The sequence below is a fragment of the Arvicanthis niloticus genome, chromosome 13 (genome assembly GCF_011762505.2).
Source record: "Arvicanthis niloticus isolate mArvNil1 chromosome 13, mArvNil1.pat.X, whole genome shotgun sequence".
NCBI classification, from domain to species: domain Eukaryota; kingdom Metazoa; phylum Chordata; class Mammalia; order Rodentia; family Muridae; genus Arvicanthis; species Arvicanthis niloticus.
In genome coordinates, this window is record NC_047670.1 from 65,533,743 (window position 1) to 65,553,521 (window position 19,779).

General features: G+C 39.8%; 1 protein-coding gene across 23 annotated transcripts in view; it reads right to left on the reverse strand.

Annotated features, from left to right (window-relative positions):
- Kif21a (kinesin family member 21A) overlaps positions 1-19,779 on the reverse strand; it is a 110,546-nt gene that overhangs the window by 46,668 nt on the left and 44,099 nt on the right. For all 23 annotated transcript variants that reach the window (XM_034517152.2, XM_034517155.2, XM_076911909.1 and 20 more), the window contains 9 exons: positions 13,676-13,898; positions 13,386-13,568; positions 11,383-11,532; positions 10,324-10,458; positions 9,488-9,655; positions 7,888-8,003; positions 2,862-3,057; positions 2,328-2,517; positions 1,892-1,955 (listed from right to left, as the gene is read on the reverse strand). In XM_034517152.2, coding sequence (XP_034373043.1) covers positions 1,892-1,955; positions 2,328-2,517; positions 2,862-3,057; positions 7,888-8,003; positions 9,488-9,655; positions 10,324-10,458; positions 11,383-11,532; positions 13,386-13,568; positions 13,676-13,898 — 1,425 coding nt within the window. The remainder of the gene's footprint in view (positions 1-1,891; positions 1,956-2,327; positions 2,518-2,861; positions 3,058-7,887; positions 8,004-9,487; positions 9,656-10,323; positions 10,459-11,382; positions 11,533-13,385; positions 13,569-13,675; positions 13,899-19,779) is intronic.

Here is a 19,779-nt window from a genome sequence, read left to right on the forward strand (position 1 = left end):
AAATGGAGGAGGCCTTTCGAAAACTAAGAGAGCTGCTGTTTCTCCGGGCAAAGTAAATAAGAGGTCTGCAAAGTAAGGAAAGATTGGTCTGAGAATATTCTCGATGGCTCAGGGAGGAGCACTCCTGGTCAGAGCAGAGACTGACTGTTTAGGCTGGATGCTGTGCAGAACCAGGACACAATGCACAAAGATCTATGTCACATGTTACGGTATTAAACTCTTTCCTCTCTCCTCTCTTCTCTCTCCTCTCTTCTCCTCTCTTCTCTCTCCTCTCCTCTCTCCTCCTCTCTCCTCTCTCCTCCTCTCTTCTCTCTTCTCTCTCCTCTCTCCTCCTCTCTCCTCTCTCCTCTCTCCTCTTCTCCTCCTCTCTCCTCTCTCCTCTCTCCTCCTCTCCTCCTCTCCTCTTCTCCTCCTCTCTCCTCTCTCCTCTCTCCTACTCTCTCCCTTCTCCCCTTTCACCTCTCCCTTCTCCCCTCTCCCCTCTCCCCTCTCCCCTCTCCCCTCTCCCCTCTCCCCTCTCCCCTCTCCCCCCTCCCCTGTCTCCCTTCCCTCCTCCCCTTCCCCCCTCCCCCTCTCCTCTCTCTCTCTCTCTCTCTCTCTCTCTCTCTCCCTCTCTCTCTCTCCCCACCTGTCTCTCTCTGTTCCCATCTCTGTCTCTCCATCTGTCTCTCTGTTTCTTCCCATCTGTCTCTCCTCTCTTTCTCTCTCTCTCTCACACACACTCACATTCATTAAAGATACAATCAAGTAAATAGCTTTATGTTACTGTAACTTTATGTTACAGTATCTTATTTGTCTTTGATTTTTGAAGCATTAAAGAGACAAAAATAACTTCGTTGAGGCAGAAAATAGAGAAAGTACTTGTCACTGAGAACGATTAGAATAGCCCAGGGACAAAAGGGGACAAACAACACAAATTCAAGACATGGAATTGTGAGGGTAGTGATGAGGGGTTCCCCTCTCACTTCCCCACATAGCCCCACATAGCTGATTGGGGTTTTACCGGTTGAAAAATAACTAAGTGTCAGGGCAGACCATTGAAACTAAAAATCTTCCAGGAGTGCTCAATGTCTCTGTCCTGTGTCACCTTCCTATAACTCCCAAATCTTTTCTTCTACAGACTTCTCCACATCCATAGACCATGGATAGACTTTTTTATTTTACTAAATTATGACATTTCAATTTCCTGCATGTGTCCAGTTACAATGCTCTACTAGACTGTGGCCTCTTTATGTCATGCCTGTCTCAGTGGTTAAGAGCACTGACTGATTCTCCAGAGGTCCTGGGTTCAATTCCCAGCAACCACAGGGTGGCTCACAGCCATGTGTAATAGGATGTGATGCGCCCTCTTCTGGTGCTCTGAAGACAGTGACAGTGTACTCATATGAACAATAGATAAATAAATCTTTAAAAAACTATGCATTAGTTTAGGTTGTAAAAGTTGATTCTGTGAAAAAATCCAAGGCAAGTAAGGTTGATTAAAAAAAAAAAAAAATAGGAAGGAATAGAAAGTTTAAAAAGTGAAAGATGATTCAGAGACTTGGACCTGTTTCCAGGTGATGGGAAAACATGATCCACAGGCATGAAAAGGATTAAGGATGATGTCACCAGGATGACGTCACCAGCATCGGGTAGGCCTGTCCTATACTTTGGGTTTGGTGATATCCAATAGACATCTAGCAATAACAGTAAGAGCAGAATATGGAAAGGTAACATGGGAAAGGAGACAGGGAAAATTAGCTTTGGAATATGACGGTATGGGAAAGCCAAGTATCTGGTCCTCTAAAGTTAACATGACCACAGGCCTGAAATAGCAACAATAACAGCTTCTAAACATTCATCCCAGCGCACAGAAATATCATGAACACTGACACGTTATGGAAAACTATACCTGAGATCTTCGATTTCTTTGATATAACTATGAATCATATTACTAATCTCTTCATTCCCTTCACCTGCAAGATAAAATATGAAATGAAAATTTTATTTGAAAACAAAGACTCCGGTATTAGAAGTATAGCTCGATGGCTCAGCACTTGCCCTGCCATGCGTGAGGCCCTAGTGTGCAAAGTTAGTATCAAAATAAAAACACAGTTCCTACAACAAATCTCCTGCCTTCAATGGCATGAACAGATCATGAAAAAAAAATGTTGCAAAGAGCACATTTTGTTTATTGATTTTTAAATTAGGTATTTAACTTAAAATTATAGGTTATATGTCAAAGTTCAGCATTTCAACTCCAACTATTTGGAGTAAATAATCAACACAAAGTGTGTTTCATGCCCTTCAGAAGTTAATCTCCCACTGACCCCACCCTAAACACATACCTGCTCGTGCAAGAACTTGGTTGGCCTGCTCACTGACGAGCTGTGTGATTCTGGCTCTCAGCGCATCAACAGTCTCTTGCATGGCTTTTATTCTTACGCGCAGGTTATTATTTTCTGTCTGTAGCATAGCATTCTCATGAAACATGTCATTGATGCTTTCCACGCCTTCTTCGTTGATTATTCTTTTGCCCTTGAAAAGAAAAGTCCCCCTGTTGGTTAATACAAGCCTTAAGTACACTAGAGTTTTCTTTCAAGATACCCCAGGATCACACGGGTCTATAACCAACAGGATTTTTATCTTCCCAACTCCAAGGCAAAAAAATCCATTTCTTCTACTCCAATCTTTCACGGTGCATTAGTCAGGAGAATTACAGATTGGGTAAGGAGCCTTTTTGAAGAATTCTAGACAGTCTGACCTCCCGAAGACTACCCCCCAAAGGCAAATACACACAGCCACTCCAGAAAGTCAAGACTGTCTTCATGACACAGGAGCCTTCGGTCGGTCAGAGAATGCAGGCTGTGCTTCTGGCTTACTGTTTTATATTCCATGAGCTCCATCTGAAGGCGCGTGATCTCACTCCGGAGTGCGTTGATTTGCTGACTGGCTCTGTCCTGATTGACCATCACCTTGTTCTTGATATTTCTAGCTCGATTGGCATACTTCAGAGTGTTTAATGTCTCCATAAAATCTCTGTCTGAAGGGCTGACGCATGCTATCATGATTGTTTGGCTGGAAGTTACAAATAATGATTAGTTAAACAAATAAACGCCACTACTGAAATGCACATTTTTCAAGTTCCTGCCATTTAAATAGCATCTTCCCTTGAAGATCCTAAAACATTGATGTTACTAACTTACAAATAAAGTCAGCTTTAAAAGCCTTCATGATTCAAGACCATCTTAACAGAAGGATCTTGTTTACTTAGATAACACATGGGAGAAAGGATATATATTATGTTCTTTGATTCATAATAACTTGACAATGTATGAGCGTATGCATTTATCTCTCAATTCTATGCAAATGTTTTGAGGCAGGGCATACAATAATTCTATTATTATTTTAACTATAAATATGGTTGAAAATAATTTCATTAAAGTTATTTTTTTTTAAAAAATTCTACAAGGGCTGGAGGGATGGCTTGGCAGCTAACAATACTGGCTGCTCTGGCAGAGGACCTGGATTCAATTCCCAGCATCCACCTGTAAGCTCACAATCCTGTGACTCCTGTCCCAAGGGAGCCAACACCATCTTCTGGCCTCCTGGGTACTGCAACCAAGTGGTAATGGAGGCACTCACACATAGACATAGAAAATAAATTTAAATTGTTTTTAAAAAATTTTTCCTTCTCACTGACATTTTGGCTTGGTTCAGCCATGAATCTTATTCAAAATGTAATCATGCTCAAATGAAAGAAGCATATAGTATATCTTGACTTTTCACAGTATAAAATATCATTTGTGGTTGAATAATCAGTTTATTATTAGACTTCTGAACAGACTACACAGGAAAACAATGGAAATACAAGTCATGTTAAATTGACTCATCAAAAATCGAATAGTCAAATGCGTATATACCCCAGCTATTCTGCCTGTCAATGAATCACGTGAAGGTTCTCCTTGGACACTTGCCATCCAATTTGATCTGATGTAAGAACAGCGGAACGCTGGCATTCTTTCTCTACTTCCTGATCAACCACTACGTGAACAGCATCCCTTGCCGCAGGCTCCGACTCCCATAATGTTCTGCCTCAGGGCATGATGTTGAGCAAACATAGGCTGATCCCTTTGCAACTGTTCAAGCTTCTGTTTTCCATAGAAGCCTCACCGCTTACTGTATCCTAGTGAAATGCAACTATTTATAGAAAAACATGCTGGAAACCTGAGGCCGGACAATATGAGTGTATTGATTTGTGTTTTAATGTCACTGTTTCTTGGCACTGATGTCATTGCCATCTACTGTATAAACAGAAATGGCTCAGTAAGTAATGCATTTTCCACAAAAAGCATAATGGATGAAATTTGGACCCCAGCAGCCACTTAAATGAGTTTACGATCTTGGAACTTGAGAGGTAGAGATGGAGGAGGATCCCCAGGGCTTGCTGGACAGACCATCTAGCCAATCAGTGAGCTCCAAATTCAGAAAAAGTCCTTATCTCAAAAACTAACGTGGCAAGCAGTTGAGGAAAATAGCCACATCAATCTCTGGCTTCTTCATGGACACACCCAAACTCAGAAAACGTGAACATATTTAACATGCCCAAACCTTCATTAAGAGACCCAATTTACCCACCCTAGTAGAAATTTAATGGTAACCGATCTTAATCAGTAATCTCCTTAATTGTTTCCTTCCCTCCAGGAATCTCAACTGTGTCCTACTGGGCCTTTTTAGAAGGATGTTACCAGTTGTTTTGAGGAAGCTGAAGCTGATGCAGGAGGATAGCAAGTACAAAACAATCTCAAATATACAGCAAATGAAAAGGTCATATTCTATATCTTCTCTCTCTCTTTTTCCTATTTTTTTTTTCTTTTTGAGTCAGAGTCTCACTGTATGTCCCTGGATGGTCTGGAACTCAGCTATCTAGCTGGCCTTGAACTCACAGAGATGTACCTGACTCTACCTACAGAGTGCAGGGATTAACGAGATGCACTACCATACAAGGCTCTTCTACCAGCTCTTACTCATTCCTCCCTCTCTCTGCTCGGACTACTGTTGAGCATCTGTCAGTGAACACTCCGCTCAGCAGTATGCTCCCTCCGCCCCCTGCACCATTAGAACATTTCCTTTTTATCCACTACCTGATTGCTGTTATCACCTTCACATTTTACATACTTGAAACCCTAAAGGTCTGAATGGGAGTTTAATTCTTCAAGACACTTCCAAATATGTAGCACGGTCTTTGGATGCATCTTAGTTATCAAAAATCCTGTTGTATTATTCAACAAATGCATAAGCAAGCATGATGTACACATAATATTTTGGAGAGATGGTTAAATTGAGACAATTTTTGCCTCTCTAAGTATGCCTTCCTAATGAAAATACAGTAGCCAACTAAAAGTAAGAACTGATGGGATGCTGACTAGAAGACAGTCTGAAGTGCAGCCTGCAGCCCCAATTCTGCAAAGCCTTACTACAATCCAATACTACAAATGATAAGACCAGAGATTGAACATGCGCACATTACAAGCCTCTGTAGCATCTGAACCTCCTGTAACCAATGAACTCATCTCATTGACAGTATAGACCAGTCCAGACTCATGCTGTGAGCCACACATAGGGCAAATGGAGAACAGTTATGGACAGTAGTACTCAACTATGAATTGGAAGGCAGGGAGGCTTGCAGTTCACAAATATTTTGAAAATCATTAAGATCAGGGGCTTATTAAGTGAGAACTATGAAAGTCGGAAGGAGAGGAGCTGGATATCACTGAGCAAGGAAGGAAAAAATATCATATGTTAAACAAAACTCAGAGGTATACGTCTCAAGAACTAGTTTGCTAAATGCTCTAAGCAAACATCAAAAATGTTTTCTTTTTACTATTCTTAAAGAAACTATCTTTAACTTAGAAGAAACTGTTGGTCATGTGGTGATCTGTTTCTTTCATCTGTACAGTATAGCATAGCAAAACAATATATATGGAATATAGATTATACTTTAGAATTATAATTGGTTTTACTCATGCTCTATGTTTTTCACCATTTCCAGAATTTGGGGCATAAATTTCTAAGTTACAATATACAGTGTTATAATTAGACATGTAATTATATGTCTAATATAATTAATTATATATACATATATGTAATAAAAACATATAAAAGCAGGTTTATTGAAAACTGTAAGTTTAAATTATGTACATAAGTATGTGATGCTTAAACTTATTTCTATTTTTAGTTTACGTGTGATTTGTACAAGCTACAAAAAAGGGGGGGTTGCTATTTTACTTTCCCAAATTTAATCAACAGACAATGCTTTTGAACTAGGTGCTCAATCCTGAAAGTTTAGGCAGAAATAGATGCACAGTAAGGTTGGAATCAGAAAGGGTCATCTCCTCTAAGGGTAACTCATCATTTGGAAACAGGTAGGGAGCCACTGACTAAACTCAACAAGCAGGCAAACTCTCCAGTGAAAACAGCTCAACACACTTGCAGAACAAGCAACCTTTCCAGGGAATGAAATATTCAAACTTTATAAATGTGTAAGGAGCAGACACGCAGCTGCCCTGCTTTGTTTCATTGTTAAAGTCATAGAATTACAACGTTAAAGAAATATAGGGCTGAGTGCGGTGGTGCACACCTTTAATACCAGCCGCTGGAAGGCAGGACAAGTAGATCTCTGTGAGTTCAAAGCCAGCCTGGTCTATCATAGGAAGTTCTAGGACAGCCAGGGCTATACAGATAGACCTTGTCTCAAAAACAAAAAAGGAAAACAAAGGAGAGAAAGAAAGGAAGGAAGGAAGGAAGGGAGGGAGGGAGAGAGGCACGGAGGGAGGGAGGGAGGGTGGGTAAAAGTTAGAAATGTTCACTGGGCTCAAAAACAGTGTCTTACTTTGTTATGAAACCTAGATTGATCCTGAAAAACTGACAGAAAATAATAAAAACAAGGTTAAAAACATGCAACAAAGGAAGCCATAATGCATTCAAACACAAAATACATTTAAAGAGAGAGAAGACCATGCCCATATTACATAAAGGGAAGAATATTTTTAAATGCTGATGAATTAAACAAGTCTATTTCTAAGGCAAACTAATTTTAGACCTAAATTTAAAATTATTCAAAAGTCTTTTTTAAAAAAAGCTGTCCAAAAAGAGACTTGATTCCCAGATTGTTCATTGTGTGGCGTCTATTTTGTAAACATGACTTTCAAACCACTAAAAGCATAATAATGGAAATTTGTGAAGCATGTTTTACTTGTTGAATTAGGCTATGAATTAATTCAAATGCCAAAAAAAGAAAAGTTTCCATTTATACAGTCAATGGAAAAGAAAAGAGGGGATTGTGTAGCAGAAGAAAATGTTTAACTATCAAGTCCTACAGTGCAAAGGTTTCCAGGGGAAGAGCACAGAAACCAAGAGCTAATCATCAAACACCCTGCATGTCACTCAACTCACAGTTTCTGACATTTTCTACATGCAAAACAAGTTCCGATTTTAGACTTTGTAGAAACTGTTGATAATATTTAAATGACTTTGTGGTAACTGAGAAGGTTCCACTTACTGTCAAAACTTTTGTGGCATCTCCTGTATGTGAATCAGAAGCTAGGCTATTGTAGGACAAGCATGCATTAGTGATTTCCTTTAAAAATTGCATGATTTTGAATAAATTGTCTAACTACCCTGACTAACTCATTATCAATAAAATAGAAATACCATCACTGCCCCAGAATATTATAAGTACTACTTGAGATTATTATACATAAAATGATTTACACATTTTAGGTATCTACTATAATTGCCGCTTTTGTTTTGCCTTGTTAATTTGCTTTAAAATAAAAGCAGTTCTTAAAATCATCTTACAGATCCACTTTAAGAATGATGCGTAATCATTCTTGGATGAATACACACCTGTTACCCCCAAGGGAATCCTGTAAGAGTCTGGTCAGCTTAGAGTCTCTGTAAGGGACATGGGTGGCTCTCTTGCTCTTGTCCCCCAAGGCACTGATCACATTTCCAAGAGCCAACTGACAGAGAGAAGGAGAGAGAGGAAAATCATATGACTATTACTTAGAGTGCTTTTAACTAATGACAGCCTAGAGGAAACAAAATGAAAACAAGATACAAACTAAGAACCCATGCTGGAATTTAATTTACACTTGTATCTCCAAATGCATCGTAAGGTTAGTAATGCACGTGTTGCTCATAACACTTAAAATCCAGAGGTTGTCCTTAAAAACAGAAATGTTTAAAGACTGACAAAGTCTGACCATGCCTGGAGCTCAGTTGCATCTTGACAAGACTACTAACTCGTATTATGAACTTTTTCTCAATTTAAATCAAACGTTTAGTAAGTTCCAAGCTCCTTGAAAGTCCCTTGTTATAATACAGATGTTTTATGTGGCTAAAACCTCCTGTAGCCACACAAGATATATTAGTGTCATTTCCCTGAGCAAGGATTCGCTAAGCAAGTAATACTGACCTTAGAAATATAATGAAATTATATGTGTTCAATATCCCAAATTTATAAAAGATAAATCGTTAAAAAAACTCTATAGCTATCCGTTCTGCCACTGATACTGTTTTTCCTGCCATGGGTGGGCTGGTCTCTATGAGGAACACATTCTCTACACTGGTCATATTAGCTTTCAGCAGTGAGACAACCAAAATACACGGACAACCAAAAAACCAAGTCATCATCCAGTAAGTGGCATGAGTCATACTGTATCTTGGCCTCTTTTTCCGGAATCTATGAACCTAAGATTATTCCAAAATATTTTCTTGCACACAATGAATGAAACCTTCTGCTAACTCAACCACAAGGCATTTTCTTATCAAAATACCACTAGGTGGCATAGTATTAAAGTTAATTCCTATTGCCAGCTATTTTTGTAAAAATTGGATAAATCTCTGGATTTTGGACAACATTCCAACAAAATCAGACTCTAGGATACAAATAATAATAATAATAATAATAATAATAATAATAATAATAATAAGTTGTCAAAAAACTTTCAAATAATCCACACAATCAATAAAACGAGTGTCACAAAATGTCAGCCAAGGCAACCTTTATGTCTTGTCCAATGAAATACTTAACTTTAAGGGCTTGCTTTGAATGTATGTTTTCAAATGTGGAAAGAAGTTTAAAAACTTTGTTCCATATATAAGCTTTTGCACATACTATAAACGTTGAGTGAGCCAAACTAACATATAAGAAAGCCTGTGTTGGGGGGGGAGGGGAATAGACAATGTGGTCAGAAGATCAATGTGTTACTGTTACTTCATCCCTTAAGTCAGAGAAGAAGGGTTTATTATAGAGATATATTATGAATTACAGCAGAGAATAAAAAAAAAAGCTGGACCTGATAACACACATCTATAACTCCAGGATGGCAATGTCTGAGGCAGGAGAATCGTGAGGCAAGCCTGCACTACATACTGAACACCAAGCCAACCAAGCTAAACAGAGAGGGACAGCAGAGAGGGCGCGTGTCCCTCGTGGTCTTACAAGCCCGCAGTTGATGGAGATGCCCTCTTTGGCTCTCTCGCCCGTAGCTCCAGTTCTTTTCAGTCTCTCCGATCCCGCCAGATCAACGAAGTGAAACTTTGCAGTCAGCGTTTCAAACTCATTCATCTGCGACGATTCGGAGATCAGCTTGTTATCAGTTACGTTCTCCTGGGATGGCGGTAGGTAACCGAAAATGCTTCATTAGTGTGACATCAAACACCCCTTGTCCACATTTGCTCCCTTTTACAGCTAGAGAAACAGTCCCATGGCCAAGAAAACATAAATGAAAACATTAGAGAAAATGTTTGGGAAGCCAAATCCACCTGTAGTGAACAGCTCTGCTGACAAACAGAAATATGCAAACAGCCCTCACTGCAGAGAGCATAGAGAACGACATCTCAACTTGGTCATAACGGATATTCTGTATTTCTGTTTGTTTTCCAAAGTCTAACACGATTGGCTAGCTTCAGTTAAATAAATTTTAAAAAACAAAACAAAAAAACCTAAGTGAAAGAAAAAATAAAATAGGGCTGGAGAGATGGCTCAGTGGTTAAGAGCACCGACTGCTCTTCCTGAGGTCCTGAGTTCAATTTCCAGCAACCACATGGTGGCTCACAGCCATCTGTAATGGGGTCTGGTGCCCTCTTCTGGTGTGTCTGAAGAGAGCCATGGTGGTGTACTCATGTATAAAATAAGTAAATTTTAAAAAAAAATAGTTTTTTTTTTAAAAAGAAAAAATTAAATAAAATTGGATCAAACATCCCCTCTCTGGAGAGGCATAGGATTTATGGACCTAAAGGCTGAACGTTTAAAAAACAAGAAAAACATGAACTTACAGCATCTGTTTGGGGACACACTCTGGTTTGACACACGTGAATGGTGAAAATGGCATGTGAACGAGAGCTCTGCACATTCATCTGGGTACTGGCTGTGGTGCGCGAGAGAGCTCCCAGCTTCAGGCACTGCATCATCTGCAAAGGGCAAGAAAGGCTTCACTGGACAGCACGAGCCCAGGCCCCAGCCAACCTTCTGTCTGAGCTGACAGCTAAAACCCACTGTGCTGAAGGATATAAAGGAAGATCTCTCATCCTGTCGTTTGTGTTACAGGAGCATTAGAGCTGAACTTCTCAGTACAATGGTGCATTCTTTTTTCTTTTCTTTTTTTTTGACTAGGAGAAAACACTAAGTTCCATTGTCCGCCCCTATACTGACATTTGCAGCTTCCACTTCAAACTGTTACAGTAGAAGGCTTTGGTGCGACGAACTCCACCACAATAATCTGGATCAGTTAGGCTGCCCTGTTTTAAGTTTTTTCTTCTCATTTATTTTAGATCATTTTTTTTCTTAAATGTTTCCCTACAAAAGCCAAGATGCAATCCTGAACGTCACAAGCAAAGAACAAACAGATTATAACCTCACACGTCGGCACTGTTTAGCCCTCTGTAGCTGTGAAAGAGCACGATACATACACTGCACCCAACTTCAGACACTGCATCATCTGCCAAGGATGCCTCTCTAGGTGGTTTTATGCTAAGGAGTTAGCATCAGCATCACATTTTGGCATTGATTCTTGGCCGTGCGTGCGTGTGCGCCATAGTGTGTGTGTAGGATCAGAAAGCAACATTTGGAAATTTGGGGATTGGTTTTCCTTCCATCACGGGAATTCTGAAAATGGAGGGCTGGGCACCAGGTACCTCACACATCTTGCTAGAGCTCTCACACTTTTATAATGATTTTCATTTGGGGGAAAAAAAAACCAACAACACAAAGAAGGCAGACAAGATTCTTAACTCCAGTGTACTGAAGGAAAGCCATTGTATGAATGTATCTTGAGTGTACTATCAGTAATGACAGTTTCGAAAGCCACCTATGCTATGTATTAACGACACAGTCACCTCCGGTTCTGTATTCACAGTGCGTGTCGTGACTCCCACGGTATAAATTCCTCCAGTCGAATCTTCATGAATTCTTATATTCGATTTCTTATTTTTTGCATCAATATCCCGAGTGGTATCAAACAAGTCAAGGACCTCTTCATTATAAAGCTGAGGAAAAAGATTAAATGGTTAATTCTCTCGAAGTGGCTCTGGGGCCCCTGATGTGCTTCAGAGTATCCTCAGCATCCTCGACAGCCCTAAAAGTGACAGCTATTTCTTCATATAGCTATGAGTTACTATGTTATCATAAATTTGTGGACACTAAGTGAATGTCAGATTTAGCTATAAAAATAAAGAGGAAATGACTTAATCATGGCAAACAACCCAGACACAAAAGCTAAGATGACCTACCACCACTTTGCAAGACCGAAACAAAAGACAAATAAGCAAGCTTGAGCCAGTATGTCTCAGATGCAGGCAAAGCCAAAGGTTAGGGCAGAGATACTTTCTATTTGAGGGAGGAGGCTGGGGTTGGGGGTTTGGGTGTGAGGTCTCCCTAGAGGTAGCCCTGGCTGCCTGGGGTTTTAGATTAAGTTGTCCTTGGGGGTAGGGTGTGTCACTGAGTGGCCCTGGCTAGCCTAGGACTCCCTAAGAAGTCCAGGCTGTCCTTGAACTCACGGAGGCCCTACTTCAGCGTTTCAGATGCTGGGTTCCAAGAAATGAGCCACCACACCCAACTGAAAGTTCAGAGATGTTAAGAATTTTAAAAGTATTACAGTTTCACCTTAAAACTGTATTTCTTTTTCCTTATAATTATCCTCTTCAGTGCATTTTCATTTACTAATTCTTTTCTCATCATGAATGTACAAAAAAGATTGGCATTATTGTGACATTTCACGTATGGATACAATGTACCTCAGGCAAATATTCACCTGCCTTCTCCTTTCTCTCCCCTTCTCTTCTATTTCAGTGCCTTCCCTTCCTTTACTTATGTTGAACAAATACAAAAGAAACTCTGATATCCTATCTTTGTGAGTCTGGCTTATTCCACGTAACAGGATGATTTCCAGTCCCCTCCATCTTCTTGCAATCTGCATCATTTCATTCTTAAGGCTGAATAGTACTCCACTCTGTATATAGGCACATGCATGTGTGTGCATTTCACCTTTTCTTTATGCATTTATCTGTCAGTGGGCACCCAGGATGATCCCATCATGTGGTAATTGTGAATATGCTAGTTGTGATTCCAGCTGGCAAATAAGATGATAATTCTATCCCTGGTGGCTTACTTCTGTTTTATCTTTTACTATATGCATGTATTTCTTTATGTGTGTGGGAGGGGGGGCATGCATGCCATGGTATACTTGTGGAGAGTTGGTTCTCTCCTCAGGGATGGAACTCAGGTCCTCAAGCTTGGCAGCAAGCATCTTTACTCATTGAGACATTCATTTTCCCTATCTCTCATTTTTTTAAAAAACTTTCTTGGCATATGCAAAGCCAACACAATTCAGAATTATAGTGTGGCAGTCCATCTAACTACAGCATTATGCAAAAACCTACATTTTCTTCTACTGACGTAACTCCCTACCAGACTAGTTATTGGAAATCCATCCTGACCGAATAATCTTGGCATACTGCACAGACACCAGCCTCTGCAGCCGTTTCTCAGATGGTCCCCTCCCTTCTGATCATAATTTCGTAATTTCTAGCACTTTATATGCTCATCCAAATTACCCACAAGAGTTTACCTCTATCGCTTGTTAAGGAAATGTTCTGAAATAAACAATGTTAACTGTACTTTTAATCTATAGGTACTATAAAGCATTTATAGTACAAATGTCAACACTATTTTGCATCCAAACGTAAGGCATATTCATTACCTATTAACTAATGCTAATTTACTTAAACAACATCGACTGAGTATTGTATGCAAAGCACTACACGAAAGCCCAGCAATATCCCATTATAAGTACCTGCTGTGATGGGTAAAATTTAAAGGAAATTGACAACGAGTCTATTACCTCAAGGAACTGAGCATTCACTTTAAATTCAGGAGGGGGGACCCCATTTTTAATTGCTGAGGTCTTTTTCTCTTCAATACTCTTGAATAGGTGTCTAACAGCACGAGAGATGATGCCCTGCTCTTCCTCCATGATGTTGACGTCAAATCCCGTCCCCATCGTGTAGGTTTTCCCAGCTCCAGTCTGAACAAAAGAGCAAGAGAATGATGGTTCATATTACCAAGGCCACAAGACATGACAATGGAAATGGAACGGAATTATAATTCCCACGAAGACAATAAGGCATTTACTTGTCCATATGCAAACACTGTAGCGTTGTATCCTTCAAAACAACCTTCGATGAGCTTTTCAATGCACTGAGTGTAGATCTGCTCCTGCTGGGAGTCGATGTCAAACACATAATCAAAAGTAAAGGCCTTATCTTTCCCTAAGAAGACCTGAGGCTCTCCTGGTGTGACTGATGTACAGATATGGCAGCCTTCGATCTTTTCTTTGGCAAGCTGAGGTCTTATTCTGTGAAGAAGAATCAGAAAAGAAATTACAAATTATTATAATCAGAAAAGAAAAAAAATCATCAGAAAAGAAATAATCAGGAAAAAAAGTTAAGGACTTTGAATTCTTGACCAAAAAATTTAAATAAATCAACTTACACTGAATTAACTTCAGTAAATAAAATGACTTGCCTAATAATGCCAATGGGTTACTTAGTAATCCCCAAATAATGAACAAGAGTATAAAGTTCCTTCTAAAATTAAATCTTTATGGGGTAGATACTTTTCACTAAATAAACAGTCAAATAAACTCTGCCACTCAGTTGTCATTTTCCTCTTAATCTCCAACGATCAGCATAAAAATGAAATATTACAGATAATATTTAAACCCTCATACCCTGAAACCCCTGACTCACATTTTCCAACTTCTCACCAGCAGTTTCTGAACACGTTTGACTGTGACTTACAGTATTTTAACATGTTTAAGCGTACTTCCACAATACACACACATATAGGTAATCATTTTCTAATGGTACACATGTATATAACAACTTTACTGTTTGGTCATGTACTAAGACACATCAGAAGCAAGAGTTTTCAAAAACAAATTAAAAATAGATACAAAGAGAAGTTCGTATATTTTCTCTCTAAAGCAAAGGCCAGGGAAATTATTATGGGTTATCTCCTTTCACACAGAAGACCATGGCATGTACCCATCCCACCTGTCCAGAAGCTAGTACTTCCCATTCTAAACTCTGTTTGTATGTTCAAGGCTTGTTCTCAAAGAATGAAAGTGTGATGGTTTGTATATGCTTGACCCTGGAAGTGGCACTTTTGGAGGTGTGGCCTTGTTGGAGTAGGCATGTCACTATGGGTATGGGCTATAAGATCCTCATCCTAGCTACCTGAAAGTGAGTATTCTAGCAGCCTTCAGATGAAGATGTAGAACTCTCAGCTCCTTCTCTACCATGCCTGCCTGGATGCTGCCGTGCTTCCCACCTTGTTGATAATGGACGGAACCTGTAAGCCAGCCCCAATTATATGTTGTCCTTTTTAAGACTTGCATTGGTCATGGTGTCTGTTCACAGAAGTAAAACCCTAACTAAGACAGAAAGTAAGTATGGTGATGTGTTCATAACAGAACAAACTAGACTTTAGGCCCATTCTATTTACTCTACAGACATGGCGTCCAGGGCATAAGCATCAGTACTCAGTAGCTATCTTGACAGATCCCTGCTGGCCCTGGAGAAACACAAGCAGTTTAACACAGAAAAACATGACAACCACACAGCTGAAATACAAAAGGATAAAGACAGAGAAAGTAACAGATTTTAAAGGCATTCCTGCCCCGTGCCTGTTTTGTGAGGTCAAAGGTCAACAAACCCAGGACCAGTAAGGTAGAACAAGTCCATCTGTTTATTAAGAGTAACTCAACTAAAAGTCCAGATGTGGTGGAAAGACAGAAGGATAGAAAGGTAATACTGAAGTAAGTACAGACTCCACTTACTAATGCAATGGTATTTCTTTCCTTATGGTAGTTTTCTTCTTTGCTAGAGTTTCCAATAACACTTGCTTCAAATGACCGTAAGAACCACCAGTAGTCTGTTAGGCACAAGGGAACCATAATTCCCATAATTCTTTCTAGATCTAGCACTGTTTAACTGTAGGACATTGTATTATAGAAAGACAAAGATGGATGGGGAGATGGCTCTCCAGTAAGAACACTGCTGCTCTTGCACAGGCCTAGAGTTTGATTCCAGGACCCACAACAGGTAACTCCTAACTGGACATAACTATGGCTATAGGGATCCAACATCTTCTTCTGACTTCTGTGAACATATGTACACACACACACACACACACACACACACACACACACAAAGATAGAGGCAGAAAAGGAGGTTGGAGGATATATATCTCTTTGCAAATATATAGCTATAGATAAGATGATATAGATATAGATCTGCAAAAAGATAGTATATAACAATTAAAAAGCTCCTTATAAGAGTGATGAAGTGGGTGTGGGTGGGTGGGTGGGTGGAGGAGCACCCTTTTACAGACAAAGGGGAAGCAAGATGGGATGGGGGGGGTTGCAGAGGGGAGACTGGGAAGGCGGACAACATTTAAAATCTAAATAAGTAAAATAACCAAAAAAAAAGTTTCTTATAATCTATGATTAGAGACCATAAAATAGCCAGTGAACCTAAATTTAAAATTATTTATGCATGTATTTATATAAATGTGTATGGATCATAAATCTAAATGAAGGATCCTGAGATGGAAGAAGAACTCTTAAGGAATACAATAAGAAAGCAGTAGGTGAGAGTTGTGGGTGAAAAGAAACTACTTAAGGAGGAAATGTCAAGAGAGAGGGCAGCTGGGGAGAGGAACAAATGAGAATAAAAAGTCTAACAACACCCGGCATAATGATGAAGACGCTATGACAAAGCCTGTCACTCTGTATGCCAACCTAAAAAGATAATTTAAAAAAGTAATACATTTGTAAAACAGCCTATGGTAACAGCACCTTCGACCCTCTTGTTCTGTGTGCTTTCAATAATCAGCATTTGCCAAAATTAATATTATCTTGTCTCCAATCAGCTCCTGCCCTGCTCTGCCTCACTCAGTTATGAGAAGGAAGCCGTATCCAGCTCCAGCTATCTTTGGGAGAATGGCTGCTGATCTGGTCTGAAGACAGAAACAGCACAGTCAGCAGCACCTCAAGAGAATATCAGCTCCGCCCTCTTCTGTATTCTGTCCATCGAATCTAGCTCAGGAGTGTTAATTATTCCTGAAATAGCTCTTCAGTCCACCGCAGTTTTTCTCATCCTTCACACCACCCTAATTAAGGCCTCTCAAAGCCTCCACCCAGTCCTGTCCCCAGAGGTCTGTTCTGCACAATGCATATTGATACTTGAAAGACAAGCAGGTCCTGGGGGGTCACCAAACTCCACCAGAGTAATTCTCTGCTTCTTCTCGCTAGTCCTTGCATTTAAAGAGGATTTCCATTGACTAGGAAAGTGCTGAGGGCTTTCACCCTTTCGCAAACAAGCTGGACACTTTTTTGCTTTTGTGCCTTCAAATCCATGTTCCCTTTCCCCAGGAACCCTCCCCGACACTTCTATTCAAGGCTCCTTTACCAAACTGAACATCTTTTTCAATCTCTATTCAGATATCAACTAATCTGAATGCTCCTATGGCCTCTCTGCCCTCCAGCACAAAATCATGTGTGAGCTCAGTATGTTCTCTCTCCAAGAAGCCACCTCATTAACTCCAGGCCCCTGCTCCTGACCAGTTTCAGGACAGCTAGGCCACTCTGAGAGCATAAGAAATTCACTGTGATAGAACGCAAGCACAGCCTGATGATGGAGATAAGCAATGGACTCTTCTTTGAAATCAGTTACTTGATCTTAAGTAAAGTATTGTAACCATAAGCTGACTTACTGGATCATTTACTTTCCATTTTGTTTCGACATAACTAAGAAAAATTTAGGAGCCATTTGAATTGCAGATGTGCCATCCCATTTTAGAATGCCACTGTCATTCTGTCTTTCCCTTGACCTCCTGACCTACACTCATCTGATTACTACCCTCGCTCATAGAAGGGAGGACCTGCCTAAAATACAGATGATGCCCAGGTCCATTCATTTGCATGGGCGGAGGAGAGAGCGTGGTTTTAGCAGCCAACAAGACAAGCTGAACCCTCTTTCTGCCACACACAGGCGAAGGCAACCTCTGAGATGGTCTCCCTGAGATGGTCTCCCGTGACACAGCGAAGTGGGAACTATCCTCAAAGGTCCCCTGCGAAATTCTTTCAATCCAACTTCAAAAATTAGTCTTTTAAGCTGGCCAAATCCCTAATCACACCTGAGTGAAATTTTTTTTCACTGCAAGTTCATTGCTTCTAATGAAAAGAGCTCAACATTTGTGTAGCTACAACCACAATATTGAAAATATCTGAGATCAGACAAAAAAAAAAAAACCACAATGTCAGCCCTTACCAACGAAAAGAAACGAAGAGGAATGTGCGACTTGCTGCTGTACAGCTTCCAATTCTTGTTTCTTACTAATTTTATGTACAGTACCAGCACCACACCATGAAACACACTCATCTAACCCCAAGATGATGAACTGTACATTTTATAATATAAACATTTTGGCTAAAATTAAAAAGAAATTCTTGCAAGTTTTTAAAATGTATAATTATACAACTAAATATATTTCAAGTGGCTTCCTAAAGAGAGCTTTGTGTGAAACAGGTGGCATAGGTATTTAGAATAAAATATTCTAATATTGTACATCAAGATTACATTGGTAAACTATATATAACATATAAATAATTATAGATTACTTATCTATAATTATTATCTATACATCTAAAGTATTACAAATATATAATTACACATATAATTATGCTACCTCTATAATTATAAAGTCCTAAACACTATAATTTGTTGTAACTGGGTTGAAGGTGTAAAAGAGAACACAACACAAGCTGTTGAATTTTCAGGTGAGGAAACGTGAACAAATGCAGCCCTCTCCTCACGTCTGACCCTTCCCTTCAGGTACAGCCGCAGCTCCTCCACTCGAATGGAACTCAGAGTTCTGACAGAATGCAGGTCGTCTTACCTCAGCATCCTTGAAAAACCCTTTCTAGGCCAAATGTAGTGGCATATGCCTTTCATTACAGCACTTAGGAGCCAGGAGCTGGCGGATCTCTGTGAGTTCCAATCCAAACTGATCTTCATAGCATGTTCTTGGACACCCAGGAATGCACTGCAAGAGTCTATCTTGCAATAGATAGATAAATAGACAGGCGGGTGGATGGGTGGGTGGATGGGTGGATGGGTGGATAGACAGACAGACAGATGGAAAAGAATAAAATGTAACTTGATCCATATGGATGGGTGACTGGGTGGGATGGGTGGGTGGATGGACAGACAGATAGATAAATGGAAGAGAATAAAATGTAATTTGATCCATAACCTCATATTTTCCTAACCTCTGCTGTGACATCCTTGTTTTCTAATTCCCCACTACCTAACCAGTTCTGCAAACTACCTAACTTCATCAGTCATCGTCAGAAAAATGTCCACATTCAGCCTGGGATCTAACAATGTTGTTAGATCCCAGGCCGAATGTGAATTCTTCCTGCATTATAGGAATGCACATCTGAGTCACTTTGATTCACATCAAATCACTGTGGGATTCTTTAGACTTCATCATTACTAGCTCTCACCTATGTGTTTCCTGTACTACAGATGTGGCTTGCCATCTACCTGGAATGTTGACCCCTCTCCCCCCACCCCCCGTATCTGTCAACTCTTTATAAAATTTCAAACTCTCCCAGACTTCAACATCCTTTACCTTTCCTCAAGCTGAATTATTTTCCCCTCCCAGAAACCTGTTGGTGATTTTCATATAATAGATAGCAAATTGAATTTCTGTTTTTCCACTAGTGACTCTCTAAAGATAAAGAATATATCTTATAAATTATGTAAGTCAGAGTAATTGCACAAGGGTTTTCTCACAGACATCCTTGAGATAAACTACATCAGCTTAAAAGAGTTTGGCCCAATGCTGTGCACTGCTTAGTTAGAAGAAACTCGTTCTTGAACAGTATCCAGTGAGGCTCCAGCTCTAATTTCCTATAAGCTATCACATAAAGAGCCTAGATTGGCATTTCTAAGGGTCACTATAGTTTCGAGTCATATTTTAATTAACCAAGAAAACATAGCAAAGGTTTTCTATGCCAGCCTTTTAAAGGAAGTAATAAACTACTTCTTTGTTGCCACACACCATATCCATCATTAGTTGTGTGTCTTCTGTCTTCTTCCTTCCTTGCTATTGTAAACTCCAGCACAAGAAAGCCAGCCTATGTTCTGGTGGACACTGGGGAAATG